This window comes from Columba livia, chromosome 2 (genome assembly GCF_036013475.1).
Source record: "Columba livia isolate bColLiv1 breed racing homer chromosome 2, bColLiv1.pat.W.v2, whole genome shotgun sequence".
Taxonomy (NCBI): Eukaryota; Metazoa; Chordata; class Aves; order Columbiformes; family Columbidae; genus Columba; species Columba livia.
Genome location: NC_088603.1, coordinates 4,379,741 through 4,399,806, shown reverse-complemented (window position 1 = coordinate 4,399,806; position 20,066 = coordinate 4,379,741). Strand labels below are relative to the sequence as shown.

General features: G+C 37.0%; 1 protein-coding gene across 12 annotated transcripts in view; it reads left to right on the top strand.

Annotated features, from left to right (window-relative positions):
- ADCYAP1R1 (ADCYAP receptor type I) overlaps positions 1-20,066 on the top strand; it is a 157,162-nt gene that overhangs the window by 126,613 nt on the left and 10,483 nt on the right. For 3 of the 12 annotated variants that reach the window (XM_065050329.1, XM_065050332.1, XM_021298582.2), the window contains 4 exons: positions 8,904-8,957; positions 11,800-11,883; positions 17,489-17,618; positions 17,849-17,890. In XM_065050329.1, coding sequence (XP_064906401.1) covers positions 8,904-8,957; positions 11,800-11,883; positions 17,489-17,618; positions 17,849-17,890 — 310 coding nt within the window. Of the gene's footprint in view, positions 1-2,428; positions 2,471-8,903; positions 8,958-11,799; positions 11,884-17,488; positions 17,619-17,848; positions 17,891-20,066 lie in introns of all 12 variants that reach the window. The other 9 variants (XM_065050339.1, XM_065050338.1, XM_021298589.2 and 6 more) reach the window with 5 other exon arrangements.

The window sequence follows — 20,066 nt, the reverse complement described above, 5'->3', positions numbered from 1 at the left end:
GCCAGTTTCTGAAGGGAATATCACATGATATTTTCAGTAGTGATTAGGATTTACTCTGCTATCAATCTTCCACCCTCTGGCCAGGATTTCCATCATCAAAAAAGAAAGAAAATAAAAGACCCTGCAAAAATTTGGTTATTGATTTTGGTTATTGATTTTGGGTAGGATTTATTTTCTTCTTATACGTATGGTACATGTTTATGTTCAGACCCTTCTAATGAATATTGTTGTTAAGAAAATCAACCTCCATTTCTATTTTATAGACATTACCGTCATGGTTCTGTAAATTCTGCTTAAATTCAAAGATTAATTACATATTGTTACCACTGTGCACTCATTATTAAAAATTTCCGCTACTGAAGTTGGCTGCAAGCTATGACAGGAACATGAGAGAAAAGTTCACCCCTGGGGAACTAATGCTTAATTAATACAGCGTAGTCACTAGAAATTGTAAGACCTGCTTTTAGAAAGAAAGCAAACCAACCAAACAAAATCAATCAAACAAAAAAATCCACAAAGAAACAAACAAAAAACTCCAACCAAACCAAAACCGGTAATTAGTATAATTTGCAGCACAATGATGAGTGCTGTAATTCCACATAAAAATCAGGCTTGCTTTTTAAATAACCTTTCTGATGATCATTATACGCAACAGCCTTTGCCTTTAGGCAGAAAAACTCGGAAACATGTAGTTAATTCCTAACAATTACCTGCAGGAGTCAAATGCTATCGTGATTCTAAAGTTCCATTTTATCGGCTTGTATTTTCAGTCTTTCATTACCAGTTTCATGCCTAATCGATCTTTCTTCACATATTTTATTCCCCCCCCAAGAGCTGCCTACATGCTGCTGATCCCATGTCAGACTGAACAGCTCAAAACACGTCAGATTCTAAGAGAACAGTAACTCCATCCATCTTTTAACTAATGTTTTAGGCAGAAGCTCCTCCCCATGGCTGAAATGTTTGAGGGCTAGATTGATCAAAAAATATCTAAACACCTGATGTAGGAATTAAAAAGGAAGTAGAAGCCAGCTTTTACTGTTAATTTTATGTTTTGTGTTTTGTTTTCTGTTTTTTTTTCTGAGAACCTTAAGCAACTTTCATGCTTCCTCCCAGCAGTCATCATAATCGTTAGTTATTTTCTAGTGCCAGGAGTGAACTACCAAAGGCATAAAAATGAAATAACTTTGTTTCTTGAACCATGTTCTGGTTTCAGTTAATCTTGTGCTCATCTTGAATAATTCCACCAAATCAAGCATCAAACCAAAGCACATCTAGTGATGCAAATTCAATAGGTATTTATCTGAATCACAAGTGTTGAGATCCTCAGATGCTGGGGAAGCATAAAGTGATATTGACTGTATTCCTAGTGTAATTAAGACAATTATCTGTTGTTCAGACAGGTTTCTTGCCCCATCTGGTGTGTGAATTGCATAAACACCTGTGCCATGGTCACGGACATGACATATTTAATCCTGTCATAAAAATGACCATGTCTTGTATTTATATCTGTATATTCAATCCAGTTAGATTTTACTTAATGTGCTTCCAAACAGAAATCATTGCCTGATTTTCATCAAGTTCCAACTGCACAGTTTGGTAATACTTTGAAGAAATAATAGATTATTTGGGGACACTGTAACCCATATGCTGAGAGTCAAGTAGCACCACATCAGAAGTCCATTAATCCAATGTGCACTCACAATTTTGCAGACTGGAAACACATATTCATAACCCTAATATGACCGGCTTGCCACACAGCATGTCACATCAGGCCCACATTATTTGCGTGGATTTTCATACTTGTCCAGAATTTTATGAAACAGAAAATAAATTGATCTGGAAAGGCTTCACTGTTTTTCCTGGGATGTATGCAGCCAATAGAGTGTAACGTGATATGTAAGAATCTGCTTTTAGGCATCCTGGTTTTGGTCAAGCTTTTGTAGACAGCATATATTCACTCCCCAAAGAAGATGTATTCCTACGGAGATACCTGAACAAAGCTTAAATCCACACTATTATTTTAATGAGCATTGTTGCACTGCTGAAAGAGTCATTACAGACAGAAAATAATCTACCAGTATCACTACCATAAACCACTACAGTATTTATTTAGGTATGCATGGTGTAGATGCATGCTGGAATAACCTTTAAGATTAAAAAGGCCTGTACATTTCCATCAAGTCTTTGCTTATTCATTTTTGAAGATAAAACACATTTAAATGAAAAAGCTTCTTTTTTTTTTTTTTTTTAATTTCCAGTTTATCATGAATTCATGAATAGTATAATTTGGGAGGGGAAGCTTGTTTCTGCTTTTGCTTTAACAGATTCTTCATAAATTTTGTATCACATGTTGGAAACTCAATGAAAAGAAAACAAACCCCACATATATCTAGCTAATTCAGGTCTACGTCATTCCTCCTATCAGCATCTTGCTGGAAAGAAAGGAGAAACATGGCATATACCATAGGTAGGTATGATTTTACATATGATGCAACCTAGAGGGTTAGGGCAGGAGAAGCAATGTTGTAAGGCGAATGTTTTGGTAAACAACACTCCTCTACCGTTCACCTATGAAGTCACTGGACACTCAGTGATTCATTCTGCTACTGCTTTGTCTTGCTGCAAGTGCTCAGACTGCCAGCATTGATAATTATTGACAGGGTCTTCATGCCAAAAGTCTCAGTTTTGACAAGAAAATGGCAGATGTTTGATGAACCGTCTATTCTGTAGCATGGCACTTTAATTTCTTAACCGTAGGTATTATCAGTTGAGTGCTGGAATGCCCACTAACCCAACACTGAAAGGAAATCATGTCCTTGGGCTTATACTTCACTATCACAAGAAAATGCAACAGAAAACACAGATGATGATCATTTGGTGTCAGTGTTTGATCAACAAGGACCTAGTTCTCATTGCTAAGAAATGCTGGGAGCATAGACGTTTTCTACTTTGGTTGACAGTAATTCTCGACAGATTTATTTAACGGTCTAGAGAAAATATTCTCATTCAAAACTACTATACTTTTAATTTAATTTCCCTAGAGAAATTATTGGTTTGTCTATTGATTTGTGGGGGGTTTGGGCTTTAGTTTCTGTTTTGTTGGGGTAGCTTTTGTTGGGTTTTTGGGTTTGTTTTTGAGGAGGTGTTAATTTGTGCCAAATCATTTCAGGTAGGAATTGGAAAAAATTGAACGTACTCCTTAGGAATGTAAGTTCATGTAGGCTATTACAATAATTAGCAAGAATATTATTACACAGGGATTTGTTTATTTTTTATGACAAAGTAATTGAAAACCTTTTTCTGCTTTGGTTATCTATCTATAGATTTTCTGTGGTCTCAACTACCGTAAAATCAAACAGCACAGAGTACTTAGAGTGTTATAAAGTTCCTGTGAGGTGTTATATCTGCTGAACAGCTGAGGGTATGATGCATAAAGGGACTATTAAAAATCCCACCTGGTCCCCATGGCACGTAGAACAACATGAACATACATCTTTCTTTCTTGAATCTATTTTCCTAACCTAAACTCTGTCCTTTCATCCAGTATGCATCCTTTTCATTCTTACAGTGGTGATGGGATCAGACCTAAAAATATGTCCACCTTGAAAGTGGCTTTTTTATTTCATGGGCCACTTGCCAGAGGGGTATTCCAGAAAAGAAGATCAATATTTTTAAAGGAAATTCCATCAATTTCCAGTGATATACAGGCACTTTGCTGAAGCTTTGGTAGGCTCCAGTTTTTGAAATCATTGATGACAAAGCTTGTTTCTTGTGGTTACAAGATCATCGGTGATGAATGCCTTGTTAGAAAGTGCTCTGCTTCTGTTATTTTGAAATCTTTATAAGGTGTGTTAGATTGTAAGTCAGTTGTGCCTTGGTCTGCACAGGTGATGTTTGTGTGATGGAGGCTGATTGCTATTATTTTCTATTTTGAAGTAGTAATGAAAAATAGGGTGACTTTGTCTTTAAACGCTATTTGTGCACATTGCTGTAAGGTATTTTTATGGGCAATGTTATAGTTTCAATGGATTTATAAACACAGGAAAGGATATGACACAGATTTATGTTGTTGATGAACTAGTTGACTTTTTTGAAATCTGCCTAAGTTTCATGCTTAACAGTACTCTAACGATTGACCTAAAATTTCCACTTGACTGCAGGCTCTGTGGTAGCATTAGAAAATAAGATTCTGTCTTAAATGAACAAAGCACAGACTTTTTTCGCCCATCTGTTAAAAGAACAAGCCACAAACTGGAAAAGAGCATGTTTGCATTAAAAGAGAAGCCACTAATAGATGGTCCTTCTCCAGAAAAATCAAGGAGGTATGCAGTTTAGTGAGGGAGAGAACAATGCCATATTATATTTAACAGTGTGGTTCTCTTTCTAGAAATGTTCCTTCCATTTTTTAAAGAAGAAACAGTAATGCAAAGCTTGATGCATTCCCAACAGTTCTATCAAGTGTTGAATAAATGCTAACAGCCCTGATTTTGTGAAGGTTTATGCACAAAAAAAGCCTAAAGAGTGTCTTATGAATTTCCATTGAAATGTTAGTGGCATATATCTGGATGCTTAAGACCCAAATGTCTTTCAAAGACAGTACCTAAAATATCATGGTTTGATTGCCATAGCTGGTATGGAACAGCACTCACCACAGTCGAAGGCTCAAGCCAAGTGTGATTTATACGTAAGTGTTTGTACCTGTGCTTGTGCACCTGTATAAATACAGGTCTTTGCCTACACTTGTACTGCCTGAAATGCTTTTTAAAAATACACAAATACTTTAGCAATGTGCACAATATAGAGCTTCTTACTTTAATGTGAACCTGACTACACTTAACTAAATTCTCTGTAATATTAAAACTTTTGCCACACATTCAAGTTTACTGATTAGTAAAAATAAGGTAGCCTTTCTAAAGAAAATAGGGTGCAGACCTCAAGTGTGTTTCTAAAGTCACTGCACTTCATCAAAGTGAATAACTTAATTTTGATCTGTGTTGAGAAACTTTAGTTGTCATGGAGATCAGCAGGATAGAGAACGTCCAGCACCTAAGGCTATGAGTCTTTACAAATTACCCATGGGTTTGGATGCAGTGTTGTATCTTTATCAGACTAGCTTAATTACTGGGAAAGATAATGGTTTTGGAGATTCAGCCAACTTTTGAGAAACCTCAAATTGAGAGCGAAGTTAGGAGCATCCAAATTAGACCATTCTGGCTGTTTTCCTTTACCCTCCTGCATCGCTCATACCTAAGTTTGTAATTTTGAATACATTGTCAGGCTGAAAGGGAGAGATCTGGAATTTTATTTGTCCCTAAATCAGTTTGTTTCTTTGAATCAGGTGCTTAGTGTAAAGATAAACGTGGAGTTGAAGCAACTGGTCATGCAGCAGTTGTTGCGAGACTGCAGACAATGGGGAATAATTCTGACATCTCTGATTTTAAACGTGCTTTCAACTTACATCAAAGCTTGATGCACATCTGCATCCATGGTCTCCCATTTACCTTTTTCTACCATTCACATTTTTGCCTCTATCATATGAGAATAAAAAGAGTTTAATTTCCCCTCAGTGTCTCTTCTTCTCCTTGCCATTGATTTCTTGTGTTTCACTTCAGTAACTAAAATGCTTCACATAGAGTGGTTTTAATTTTATGTCTGAAGAGTTATTAGGATGTACTCCAAGTAGATACATAGTCCTTAGAGCCTGAGGTATGGAAGGAGCAAGAAAGATGGTGCTGTCACAGTGAAGAAGGCTTTTTGGATCTGGAAGGATGAACTTTTCTCGAGGCTCTTGTAACTAATACTGTGCATAAAAGGAACTGTGTGGTGCAAACTATGTAATTAGATAATTGTCCAGGAACAGATTCTTCCTTTCTTGGAGAGTACAATACACACTGAAAGGCTACCAGATTACAATGACTTTATATTGAATTAAGCCTTAATGGTGGTTTTAACAAATGTATACTACCTCAAGACTGGACCAATCCAAAGTTGTGCACATGGTTCACGTCATAGTCTTAGTATGTCATTTACTGTGCACCTGTATCATTACTGAGACACTTCCAAAGTGTAATTCCTCATACATATTTCCAATGAAAACACTGGAGTTGTTCAGCTGATTAAATGCCTGCAAGCCCAGGCCTCTTCAACAAAGACAGCATTAGGTTATAGGTTATAGGTTGGATCATTGTCTGCAGGGATATTGTATAACATGTAAGGCAGGTGAGGCAAAATGATGCAACTGAAGCTTCAGAACTGCAAACTATATAAACTCAGTGTAGCTATACTGATATTGAGCTCTGCCAGCTGATGGGACTAAGACCTGTCTCTGATGCTTGAACATCCACTTCTTGCAACAGACTGTTTTGCTCATGAGATTGTTTTAAGGACAATGAGTTAATCACGTTCTCAGATATTTTATGTCTGGATTTGGACATACAGAGTCTTCATTTCAAACAGGAAACGTATATTCAAAGCCATTTAAGAATTCCATTTGGTGTGGTACATTTTCCTCACCACACATTCTGTTGTCTTCTGCACGACAGTTATGTTACTGCACCTCCATCAGAATTATTCCATAATGCATGACATTAGTCTATGCTCTGAAGTCAGTGAGAATAATCTAGCTTGTTAAAGTAGGATCTTCAGAGTTAATGCAGAAGGATCAGGATCTGTAACCTGAAAGCTACACATTATTTAAAGGCTGTTTTTGGTGGAAGTATTCTACTCTATACTACCATCTTTCTGCTTTAGAGCACTGCTAAATATTAAGCTTTACCTTCATTATTTGATCTCTGATGGCTTTCTCCATCCTTGTGTGTTCCCCCTACAGAAGTTAGCAAAGCCAAGAATGAACAGTGTAGAGATAATTTTTGGCTCTCTTCAATAATTCGGTTTCATCTTCAAGCCTCAGTTCTTCACAAAGGTCTGAATAATTGGACAAAAAGCTCCAGTTCAAATTAATATTTGTTAAACATTCCTTTTCAGCCTCATTTATAGTCTGCTGTCAGGAATCTGACATCGGCCTCTGGAGAGGTGATAGTGATTTCTTCACAGACATACTGTCTCTGTGTCAAATTATTGTTGTAATTACTCTGCTAGATTTCTGTTACAATAGATTAAATCTAACTTTGGTGGTATTAAAAGTACATTCATGTAAAGTGTATAGAGGACATTGGATGTTCTCTATAGTGTGAGAGCTTTGAAATATGTAGAAGACCCTTTCGAGGTTTCCTACATATGTCCTAGTTTTTAGCTTGAAATTCACTGATTTTACAAATACATAGACACAAAAAAAATGAAAATCTTATGTTCCTCAAAATCACTGAAAAAAAAGCAATACACTGAGCTGTGTAAGACACATCTCCTAAAAGGTAGAGACTAAAAAGTCTATTAAAATCAACTTATTTTATTATGTTTTGATTAAGGACTATAAAGGAGATCTCACACTTTCCCTTTTTTTTTCCAACTTGTTTTCAGATTATTCTCAGGTCGAATACCTCAGACCCCTTAGAGAGGTCAGGGGAAAGCATTTTGGGTTTGACAATGTTGGCAGTAAAAAGTAGACCTATAGGTAATAAGACTAAGACTTTGACAACAGGTGACTAGATCAAGACTTTCGAACTTGTTTTCAATTGAAGAGTAGAAAAACAGAATTGCTAATTTTTAATGAAGACCACAACAATAGTGGTACTTTTAGCAAGACAGCATGACACCCACCTGATTAAATAAGACAACCACGCTTGGTTCATTCCACAGTTAGTAGAGATCTACTCAGTCCAGAACATAAAATCCCTAATACTACTTATTTCATTCTAGGCAAGATGTTTAAGATGGGTCAGATAAATCTCACTTTATGGTCTATTTCTCACTCTTGACTGCAAAGCTGACATGGGGCGACAAGCTAAAAGGCACAGAGCCTGTGTAACTTCAAAAATCATATGAGATGGACCTAAATGACAACTGTGCTGAGAAGCACCAGTGCTTATTCTGTGTCTGGATGGGAGGGGGGAATGAGTCTACTTGCACACAATGGGTCAGGGCTCACAGTCACTGCAGCACGATGGGATTGTATAGTTTGTTTTCTGCGCCCAGAATAAGTTCGGTTTTGCAGACTGTTTACATCTGATCTGTAAGTCCATGGTTTTTGCAAATGTAGTTGGTATTTTACCCAAGAAACAAGTCTAGCTTCAGGAAATCCTTAGCTATTGAGTAGCAAGGAAAAGAAGTCCCCAATCTATAACATCAGCTGTAGGTAAGTAGGCATGTAGCATAAATAATAGATGGTATGGCTGAATTTCAGTTTTTCTCTCTCTCTCCCATACAATTTTTCTACTTTCACTTTGGTTAACTTTTTACTGTGTTTTCGATACTTTATTTCATTGCTTTCTACATTCCTTCTCCTACTACCACATGGTTGCCAATCCTATTGGTAGTGAGGTTACACAGAATTACTTGAGCAGGGTGCACAAAGATTCTAAATGAGGCACAGTTTTAATTTGCATGAACCAAATTCTGGTTTTCTTGTGTTTCTTAAAGGACGCCCCTTCTGCATATTCAGAGACAATCCACAAACTCTGTCATTCCCTGTGTGCTATTAGTGTCCTAAAGCCAGAACCCTGATCTTTTTCATTATGGATCTACATGGCCTTGGTAACAGAGCATAACTTCATTCTCCTGAATTAGCATGTTCATTTTACTTCTCTTAAGCACCTCTGAGAAACTTTAAAAGTCTTTAGAATTAAATTGCAACTACCTTTGCCTCAAATTTGTGTACTCTCTCATTTGCATTAACTTTCCAGATGTCAAGGTGTTTGGTCTGACAAGATGGTCTTCAAGCCACATCGTACATCACTCATTTAATCTTGGGAATGTTTAACTTTTTCTTTCCCCTTCCACCCTAGCACCCTCCCTCTTCCTCCCAGATGCAGCTGCAGTCCATGCACAGGACACATGCGGTGAGACTCAGCTTGTTTGCCTTTAGCTGTCTAAAGTCTCGTATTTAATCGAAGCAGTTTAGTTGTCCGTCTATGGTCAAAAGGAGAGACCAGGGCTCCTCTGTAAGACAATGCATCCCGTGTGTCCTAGACTCCTCTGTTACACAGGTCAGCTCAGCCTCTGCAAGTGCCCGTTTCTTTCCATAATCGAGTGACTTAAAGGTGACGGTTCAGTTTAAATTCACCTTAGGTACATCTAGTTAGATGTGACCAATTCCATTCCGTGTGTGCCTACAGAGATCTGAGGATCCTGCCCTAATTCGTGTAATGTTTGGATATCCATAACCTCATTTATTTTCATTTTCTCTTTTTTGGCTTTTTTTCTGTTTCTTTTTCCTTCTTCCCATTTCTTTCTGGTTCCTGGCTATACTGTCTTTTCTCTCTTCCTTTCCTTCCACCAGTGTTCCTACTTCAAGAATATGAATAAATAAATAAATAAAGTAAACCAAAAAAAGGTGGGGGGAAAAATAAGGAAAGAAAATGTATATCAATTCCATAATCTGAAGGCTTTGGGTTACTTCTCAATATGTAACATCAGAGAGGTGTTTCTACCTAAATTAGATAGGGTGGCAGGAAAAAAAAGCTAACAGCAGTAAAATATTAATGTTTTCCTAAGTGCTACCAAAGTTTTCCATCACAGGTCCGTCTGTAAATATCACCTCGCTGAATGGGGAACAGCAGTTAATTCTTATATACTATTTTCAAAATCAAGTTAATCCTTTTTGATAATTCTAGTAAATATTAAGTGTTGTCATGTTAGTTCTACTCTCTAGGAAAACCTATAATGGAAATCAATAACTGTCAAATAAAACAGGGCATAAGCGATAAAGGAAAAATGGGTGATGATTTTTTTTTCCAGATTGCTACAGCAATATTAAGTGTGTTGTTTAAGAACACAAACCCCTACAACACCCTATGACTAAGTTTTCATACTGATTATTGATTTTTAGATGTTTCATTTTCAGGTTATGTACCTTCAGATGCCTTCATAAGCACAGCTTTTCAACACATGCTGAGCAGCCCTCTTGTGGTAGAAATTAGTCTGATAAAATGTTTTTCAGTTTGGGTGATCAACAAATGAGTGAGACTCTTAAAATCTGTAGTCACTTCTGAAAGTATCAGTTATAGTAAAAAGGAACTATCTCTAAAATTTCCCTCCTTGCTTTTGATCAGTCTTAACTGACAACTCAACTCTGTGAAAAACAGAGGCGGTGCAAAATTTTATCACGGAAGTGATACTGTAAGAGGAACAGTCATTTTCATATTTGCTTCTTTAGTACCATCCAAGAAATGAGATTCATTTTGCAAGTTAAAACATGATTGCTATTTCTATTCGCTAAATGTGTACACTCTGTGATACTGCATTCTTTCCAGCTCTTATGCTGTAATCTTTAAACAACGCAGTTAGGTTTTGATTAATCAAAAGGAAAGAAAACAAAACAAAACTTCAGTAAATGGGATTGACTTAAAGGAGTTAACAGTAGGGAGAAATTTGATATTTTCAATTTATTCTAATTTATTGTTCAGCTTAGAAACTGCATCTTCCATCTATGGTCAGGTAAATACAAATCTTAGACCATGCATAGTAGTAGAGCAACAAAGCAGAGTTTTATTAACTTTGAATAAAATTAGATGTTTACATTACAGGCAATTCCTTTAAAAAATCATATTATCTTTTATAGTTAAGAGAGATTTAGTCAGGGTAGTCAGTGGTACTTGGTATGCTGTTCATGCTACCCTAAAATGAACATCTAAAGTAGGTCAGATATACCTTGACCAATAACTGTGTATTTCTCTCTCAACTACTTATTCTCTCTGATGATTCTCAAGGGACTTAGACACTTATCTGTAAATATCCAGCCTTCCCTGAGGTGAGTCCCACCAAAACAGCCATGTGTTGAAAACAAAGCAAAATGAAAAATCTCTAAAGTCGACAAGAAATCACTATTTTCAATTCTCATGTTTCTCAGCCTACCATAACAGACATGAAATCTCTACCCCTCAGATCTCTAAAAACCTTCTCGTGTTGTTTCAGATTACCTTACCTGAGAGCTGATTTTAATTAGCTTTCCTCTAGTTAGTTGTAAATGTAAATGTCCCATTGTCCATAGTAGGTCTTTCTAGCACACAATATATAGAGGTCATGGTTCTGGTCCATGGTGTATGTGCCTGCTGTTTCTATGAGCACACCTGTCTTTGTGTGTGTGATAAAAAATAAGCAGTACTTCTGAATTAGTGGTCAGACATGTAGTTTCCGTACTGAACACCCCTCCCCATGCATCAAGGAAATTGGGCAAAAAAGTACATTCATGTCCTCACTAGTAGTCTTCACGAAAAGGAAGGGATCCACACTGCCTGGGCTACTTACACATGAAAATGAGGAACATCTGATCCAACTTAATCTTAGTTTAATGCCCATCCTACCAGTCTATGTTACTATTTGATTGTTCTCCACAAGCGTGCAGTCAACTTTCATTCAATATATTGTTCTGTTACCCTCTGTACAATTCCAAACTGCAAAGGTCGTGTGTATTTTGGGTACGTAACACTGCCCGCCCGCCTCCAGGTTGTTCAATCTTTGGTCTGTCTGTGAGTCAACACATCACAATTGCCAGCGACAGCCAGTGCATTTTAATTTATTTTGTTTATTTTTGCTTCAGTCAAGCAGCTGGTTTGTGCTGTAATTTCATTCCGTCATGTCCGCTTTCCATCTTTGTGACGTGTCTCATGAAATGTGTTGAAAGTGACCTACCTTGGCCTGTTCAGAATATGCTTAAAAAAATGCTAATCTTGTCATATTTAGCAGCTGCGTTCAGAAATGCTACTGTAAGCCTAAGAGGGCTAACCAGCACTCTTGCAAGATGTCAGAACTATCAACCATTACCCTGTAAGTGTACGCAATCCTGTGACATTACTGTGTTTGTATGACGCATGTTGCAAGTAAATGAATGGATATTAGCAGAGGGGTAGTAACCAGAGGGCAAGCACTCATTTAGTTCTTGCTGCATGTAGAATTTTTTGTTATTCTATGCTTTTGCTGGTGCGTCACAGTCAAGGATTTTAACATTTATTTTTCTTAATTGTAATTATGACTGATGCTATTTATGGTAGTGTCTGTATAGAAACTATTAATAGTTACAAAGATGAGCGTTGGTCATGCTGAGAGTAAATATTTCACCAGAAAGTTTCTTATAACAACAGGGACAGGGCAGGATTGAGTGAATTAGACTCTCAACCAGTGTAAAACTGAGTGAAGTAGAGCTAGTATATACCCAGGAGTAAGGAAAGGTTAAGGTTAAACCAATAGCAAAATATAGTGTGCCTAGTGAAAAGTCATTGTCAAAGATTTGCCTATGGAGACTGAGGCATCTAGAAAAGGGAATAAATGTCATTTAATCTAGAGACCTGCGAGTTAATAGTTTTCTCGTAGTGGACTTCACTCTCTTGTACAAGAAGCCCACAGGATTCATTTAGATGAGGCATTCCTCATACAACATGCTTCCTGATGAACTTTCCCCTGAATTTCACAGCAGTCTTAGGAGTGTAAATCGACACTCTCAGAGATGTCCCATCACACAGACCCGACAGCCCAGCACTTGGCTGAAGAATGCTTAGTAGGTGTCTTTGAGACCATTAAGGAATAAAAGGTGGTTTTGTAACTTATAGTTGCATATTTTGTTGTTTGTTAGCTATGAAAACAAAACTAAACGCAAACCCCCAAACAAACAAACAAAAAACCTCAAAACATTTTAAACATGAAAATCAATTATATCTTTTATTTTACATCACCTCAAGGTATTTAAGAAATAGACCACTGAAGATGCTCAAAAGATTCAGTCAACAGACTGACATTGTGAGAAACAGATACCCTGTTTCCCCAAAAATAAGACTGGGTCTTATAATAATTTTTGCTCCAGAACTTATTACTTTTTCACACGTATAGCTGTCTGGACACTATTTAAATTGACTTTTTAATGAACTGTAACTAGGGCTTATTTTTGGAGTAGGGCTTATATTTTGAGCATCTTCAAAAATCCTGAAAAATCATGCTAGGGCTTATTTTCAGGGTAGGTCTTATTTTCGGGGAAATGGGGTAGAAGAAATAGAGAATAGAAAAGCAGTCAGCAGGTCCATTTTCACATTGAGAGAAGATTCAAATCTAGGAATGGTTAAGTAAAACAAAGATCCGCATTTAGGAGGAGACAGTTTAAAATATGAAGCTCACTATTTAATGTAGCAACATGATGCAGCACAGTCTTCATGTTGGGCCTTTCCAGAGCAAAAAAATGCACAGTAAGGAAGTGTAGTGTTTCAGAAACATGGCAAAATGATAACTCCCTAAGGTGAAATCCTCTAAATAGCCTAACTAGGAGCATGGAAAAACTCTGTACACTTCCAATAAACATAATTAAACCTTATTTTTTTGTGTTAAAATATGGAAGATTCAGTAAGCTTCTACTGCTTTTCAAGTCCTTAGGCTGAAGATTTGATTTATGCATGGGAAATTAAAAAGCTGTAATCAATGACTGTGTTTAGGTGTTATCTCAGGTCTTGGAAAGTGATCCTACGGACCTCATTAAGCTATTGAATAAAATATGTACCTGTCAGGGGAAGATTACTGAGTTACCTGAAAGTCACGCATTAACTGTGTTTAGCATCCTTTTGATAAAACAGATACTTTGGTTTATTAAACATCAGCTATATTAAGCATTTCATCATTAATGACATCTTGTATCTTCATGGCTTCCTTTCTATCCTTCTATTTGAAATATTGTCATGATTATTTTTTTTACATATTCATCACTCAGTTACAGCCAAAGAGATGGAATTGCTCTAATCTAATCTTTACAGGCCTACAGTACAGGAATTTATATGACAGTTTCAGTCCAGCCTTCCTTTGTAGTCAATGGAGAGACTTAGGAGTGGTAAGACCTTCCTTAGGGGCACATGATTTGTCCTTGAGCTTAAGTACCTCTTAGTCTTCATTGAGGGTAAAGGGAATGTAAGTGTGGAATTAATTTAACTAAAAATAGACGTCATCATTGCAGATATCTCATAACTTCAAGCTAGTCAATATATACATCAATAAATATATTCAGTAGATACCCAGGGGGTTTACAACAGGAGTCACCTTTTCTTAAAGAGACATCGATAGCAGGCAAGAACTGTGACTTAGAAGTGCATTTTTCTCTACTGTGGCATTAGAACTGCTATTTTAATAATTTCAGTAGAGATATCTACAGTATATGTGTCCAAATCTTGATGAGATGAATATTGTTCTACGTGACTACCACAGACCTTGATGTCTTCACCGCAAAAGTTTATATTTGTTCAAATGAATTTCACTTGACTTACCATTTAAACTGAACTATTCTCCTACTTTGAAAAGGCAGGCCTAAATAGCAGAACAACTATATAGTCTTCCTTCAAAAGCTATAGTTTTGAACATTTTTTGCTTCTCTTGACATACTGTGATATTTTGTCTCAAAGAAAAGTTGGGTAGTGAGAATCTCTAAGACCAAGGCAACAAACTCTTTGCCAGAGTAACAGTTATTCTGTATTTTGTCCTTAATAGCTCACAGTGTCATCTGTCGAAACTTATTTAAGTTACAGTGGCTTTTTTGATCTACATCACTTTGGAACACCTTCAGTGCAAGGCAGATACCTGGAACTGATGGGACAGTAAGCCCTAAGTTACAGTTCTCACCTCTCTCCGAGGCAGAATAAAGACTGACAACCACAAATTTCCTTACACAATTGCTTCTGGAGCTTCAGGTTTCCTGATGTAGAGGACCCGTGTTTTCATTTCAAATTCATGCCCAGTTATGTCCTATGTAATATCCATAGACACTGCAGCAGCCCCTTTAATAAATGTGAATGTGCAATGGAAAAATAAAGACATAGTTCCTTCAGAGAGTAGTCAGAGTTAGACAGCCTTTGTACTTTTTATTCCTTTTACAATAAAGATGCTTTTATGTAACTCAATAGAGGAATGAGAGAAAATAGAAAACCATTATCTGTGTCTTTTTATGGTAATAATTTATGGAAAGGCCACATTCATAGACATGCTATTGGAGAAAATCTCGTGTTTAAGCTGTTTTTAAGGAAAATAACAGCTGAAAAATAGAATCTTAGCCTCAACAAAAATTGAAATACATCTTGTTTTTTATTTTTTTAGAGTAACCTTAAGACATTCTTCTACCTATTGGAGCGTAAACAAGGGTTTTGCTAGGCCTTTTGGGGAACGTGTCTCTTCTAAACAGACAGTTTAATTCCAAGTGGTGATTGTCCTCAAAACGTTGGATCACCTTCTTGCCTGTCTGAAAGAGTGTGGGAAGAAGAGCATGAGTATCTTGGGCTGTTACACTTCTGAGAATTTTGTTGTATTCTTTAACATCTTCATTTCACCATTGCACATATACTTACATGTCTCATAAATACTGTGCTTTAAGTATTCTTTCTTCCTAATGATCTTGAAACAACACCATCATCATCCACACAATCATTAGTATCTCTCAAGTTTTACTTATCATTAAAATCTTTTCCTCTGTGTAGATTTTAATCATCTATAAACTTCAGAATGTGTTATTTCTTGCATTTCATGTACTTTCTTCCTGACTTCTCTGATAATATTGAAGACAGTATCTCAAATAAATTGATGACATCATAACTATGATTAATCAGACATAATTAATGTCAGAGAACTGACAATAGAAAAAGTCTTGCTTCTCATCTTTCACAAAATTAATCACCTATGACTGTGGTGAGATACAACATACTAATAGATAATTGTAGTCTGATTTTTGAATCAAAATAACATGATCATTCTGTCATAAATTGTGAATATAAAGGGTGACAGATTTTGGGAGATTATACTTCTTTGTCCTTACTTCTTTGTACTTACTAACTTAATTTATCTTTTTCTTCCACATCTAGTTAAGACATAGTCTTTACATAATTTTTGTTTAGAGAGATTGTATTATTCTGCAATCTTTTTCCACAATGTTTCTGTTCCTTTTCATTAATGTGATTACTTGCCCATAGAGAAAAAGGACTAGACTTATTTTTTCTGGTGATCACCAAAGTTGGAAACTCTTTGTGCTTTTCATCAACCTGTTCAAAGGTTGTTCCTCTCCTGTTGGAAAACTTTTGGTCAATGTCTAACTAATAATTCACAAGAACTGTATTCTCTGGTTTACAGGGTCTTTAACCAAGACTTGAGATTTGGTGTGCAACAGACTAAAGAATCCTGTGTGTTTAGTACAATCTCCAGGCAAGGGTTGTGAAATGTTTACTATCATTAGTGTACAAAGTATGACTGAGGAACATCTGCAATGAACTGATCTCCCACTTCCAGTTTAGTATTGAATGTAACAGCATATGTTCACAGAGTTCTTGGAGATGTATGAATTAAGTCTTCACTTTCAGTAAGACAAACACGTCATTTTTGGGATATTGTTGAGCATGTACTAACAAATACAACTGTGTATAGATACAAGCAGAGTGAACATTTGAATTTGAAAAAGTATGCTGCTCTTCCAAAAATCTTTATGGCTGTTTAGCTTCCTTTGTCCTTCATCTGCTTCCTTAACTTACTTGAAGGAAATCAATAACATTTTTTCCCCTTTGAAAATGTCCTGGAGGTTACTTTAGGCCACTTTTTTATAATAAAGCACTTGCCTGATTTTCAAATCAACATTTACTTTCTCTTGGGTCTGTTTTGCTGTGTAATCAGCAAATGACACTGACCAAAACTGATGTATAATTCTTGGCTGGACCCCTGCTTTTTGGGATTTTCATCCATACTCAGTTAAGTGTTTACAGGTACACACATTCATCTCTGACCATTTTGCTTATACCTACTGAGTTTGATTTAACTCTAAAAACTCTTCATTTTGATGCAATGGAAATTATTTACACAGTGGAGTTACACCTGGGTTTCCAACAGCATAAATGAGACCAAAATCAAGACCTTGAGGAATAGTCATGAGTACAAAATAACATACGGGGGGAGTGGGGAGGGATTAGCATTATTTGTGTTGCTGTTTCGGAATTTTTTGCTATGCAGGAAAAAAATCACACACACACAAAAGAGATTTCAAGCACTCCACTGGGATTAAGCAATTGGGTGAGAGGTTTATTATTGTGTTATGGTAGCAGTCTGAATCCCTTAGCAAGATTACCCTCCTCATGTTTGGCACAGTAGAAAAAATCCCTGCTTATAATAATGCAAATTAAAATAACAGTACAGAGTATTAAGTGTTACTAATGTGCTATTATTGTAGCAATGTGAAGTGGGAGCCAACTACAGTGTGTATGCAATCACTGTTTGGGAACAAATGTGAATGTTGTATATTTGTTTGTATAATTACACAGTGTATGTATTTCCCAAAAGGGAGGCAACAAAATATTTTCTGTGTTTTCTTCTTTAATTAAAGCACAAGTTGTTTATTACAAGGTTGCATTAAAGTTCTTTCACTCTATTATAACAGGAGACTGGCTCGCTCTACACTACTGCTTATCCCCTTGTTTGGAATTCACTACACGGTGTTTGCTTTTTCTCCTGAAAATGTCAGTAAGCGGGAGAGACTAGTGTTTGAATTGGGACTGGGATCTTTCCAGGTGATTATACAGTGAATTCTCCTTTTGTTGAAAAGAAACCTCTATTCATTATAACTACTTTGCATGCACAGTTCTCAGACTGTGTGTTTATTCATTTATGTGTATGCTTTCTGCACTAGGATTTTGATTTTGTTTTGTTTGCTTGTTTGTTTGTTTTAACTCCAGTAGTTTTCCAGTATTTACTGCAGGATTTGCATTACATTATTTTTTTTTCTCTCCCATTTACCTAGGGTTTTGTTGTTGCTGTTCTCTATTGTTTCTTGAACGGGGAGGTAAGACTTTTAATATTTAACCTCCCTCATTCACTGTCTCCATTCCATTTCCTTGAGGGAATAACTGCTATTCTAATCCTTCACTGTAACACATCATCTACCATATTCCCTAATACCTTAGGCTGAATCTCACACTGTTTCAGCAAAAAAAGACAGATGTTTGATGTCTTTATTAAACCAAAATGTTGGCCTTGCCAGAGATGATGGCTCAGATTAATGCTCCCTAACAGAGGTAGGGACTGTACTGGTGTCTTTGGTTATGTCATCCCAGGTGCAGAACTTTGTGCCTGTTATTGTTAAACTTCATGCAGTTCTTGGTAGCTCACTCTTCCTGCTCAGTTCTCTCTGTAAGGTGGTTCTCCCTTCTGACACATCCACCTTACCACCCAGACTGGTGTCATCAACCACCTTGGTAGGGGTGTTTTCAGTCCCATCATCCAGATCATTTATGAAGATGTCGAACAGTGTGGGGTCCAGTATCAATCCCTGGAGGACCCCGCTAGTGACAGGCTGCCAGCTTGAGTAAAAAAAAGTTGTTCACCACTCTCTGAGTTTGGCCTTTCAGCCGATTTCCTACCCATCTTGCAGACACCCACCCAATCTATATCTTTCCAGTTTGCCTAGCAAAAGGATGTGGGAAAGTGTCAAATGCTTTGCTGAAGTCCAGGTAACCAACATCCACTGCTCTCCCTCTGTCAAGAGAAAATATTATTTTGTTATAGAAGATGATCAGGATAGTCTGGAATTATTAGCTTTTGGTAAATCCTTGCTCAGTTTTCCTAATCACCTGTTTCATTTGGTTTGTGATAGTTTCTAGGAGGTGTTGTTCCATTATTTTCAAAGACTGAAGTAAAACAAATAGGCCTGTAGTTTCCTAGATACTCTTTGCAAGAACATAACAAAATAGAACAGAATAAAACAGAGCCTCTTTAACATCCTTCTAGACTGATATGACATTTGCTTTCTTCCAGTCATCAGGGTTACCTCCTGATCTCCACGACTTTTGAAATATTATAGGCAGTGGCCTTGAAATGGTGTCAACCACTTCCCTTAACACATTGGGGTGGATTCCATCTGGGTCCACAGACTTATGTGGGTTGAAGCCCTGCAAGAGGCCCCAGACCATCCCTTCCTCCACTACCTTGAGTTGGCACATGCATTGTTGTAGGTACTTGATCCTTTGACCTGGAGCCTATAAAGACAGAGGCAAAGAAGGATTGAGAACCTCTGCCTTGGCAGCATTATCAGTGACTAGTTTCCTTGTAGTCTTTAGCAACTGGCCTATGTCTTCCCTGTGCTTCTGCTTACTGCTCACGGATCTGAAGAACCCTTTCTTGCTCTTCTTGAATTTTTGGCCATTTTCAGTGCCAGTGGAGCCCTAGCTTTCCTGGCTGCGTCTCTGCATGTCCTAGTAAGGTTCCTGTAGTCGTCGATGGGTATTTGGCTACCTTTCCATAGCAATTATGCTTCTGTTTTTTTTGCTTTTAAGTAAAAGTTCATTATTAAGACTGCTGGTCTCAGCAATCACAGGCTCTTTGTCCTCCATGTATGTTTCTCGTGGAATCCCTCACAGCTGAACTCTGAGCATATTGGCATAATCTCTTCTAAGTTCCAGAGATTTTGTCCTACTACTCGTCTTCTGTATACTCAGCAGTGTTGTTTTACCAACAAATGTCTGGGTAATTTAGGTTACCCATGAGAACCAGGTTGTGTTTGTCCAAGACTTCCTTAAGCATCTGAAGTAAGGTTTTGTCAGCTTCATAATCCTGAGTGCGAGCTTGGTGACACCTAACAAAAGATCCCTCTTGGTGACGATACCTCTAGTCTTGATAAGATAAACACCTTCCATACTAACATGTACAGTGTGTTAGATCTCATGTAACTCCTTGGTAGAGGGAGGAGGGTCATTTTTAACTAAACTAACACAGCCAGATTAACTAAAACCATTTTACCTCTCAAGATGTTAGAGAATGTCTTCTGCCTCCACTAAACTGCTTAGGGTAAGAAAGGGTTCACCTTGGGTATATTACTCTGTTACAGATGCAAATGCTATTTTCTCTTTACAGGTGCAATATACCTTCATACTCTTTCTAATCTATACCTATCTATACTTAAATCAAAATAGAAATTTAGAGCTACTAGAAGGGGAATGTAAGTCTTCCAGTTGGATTTTTCC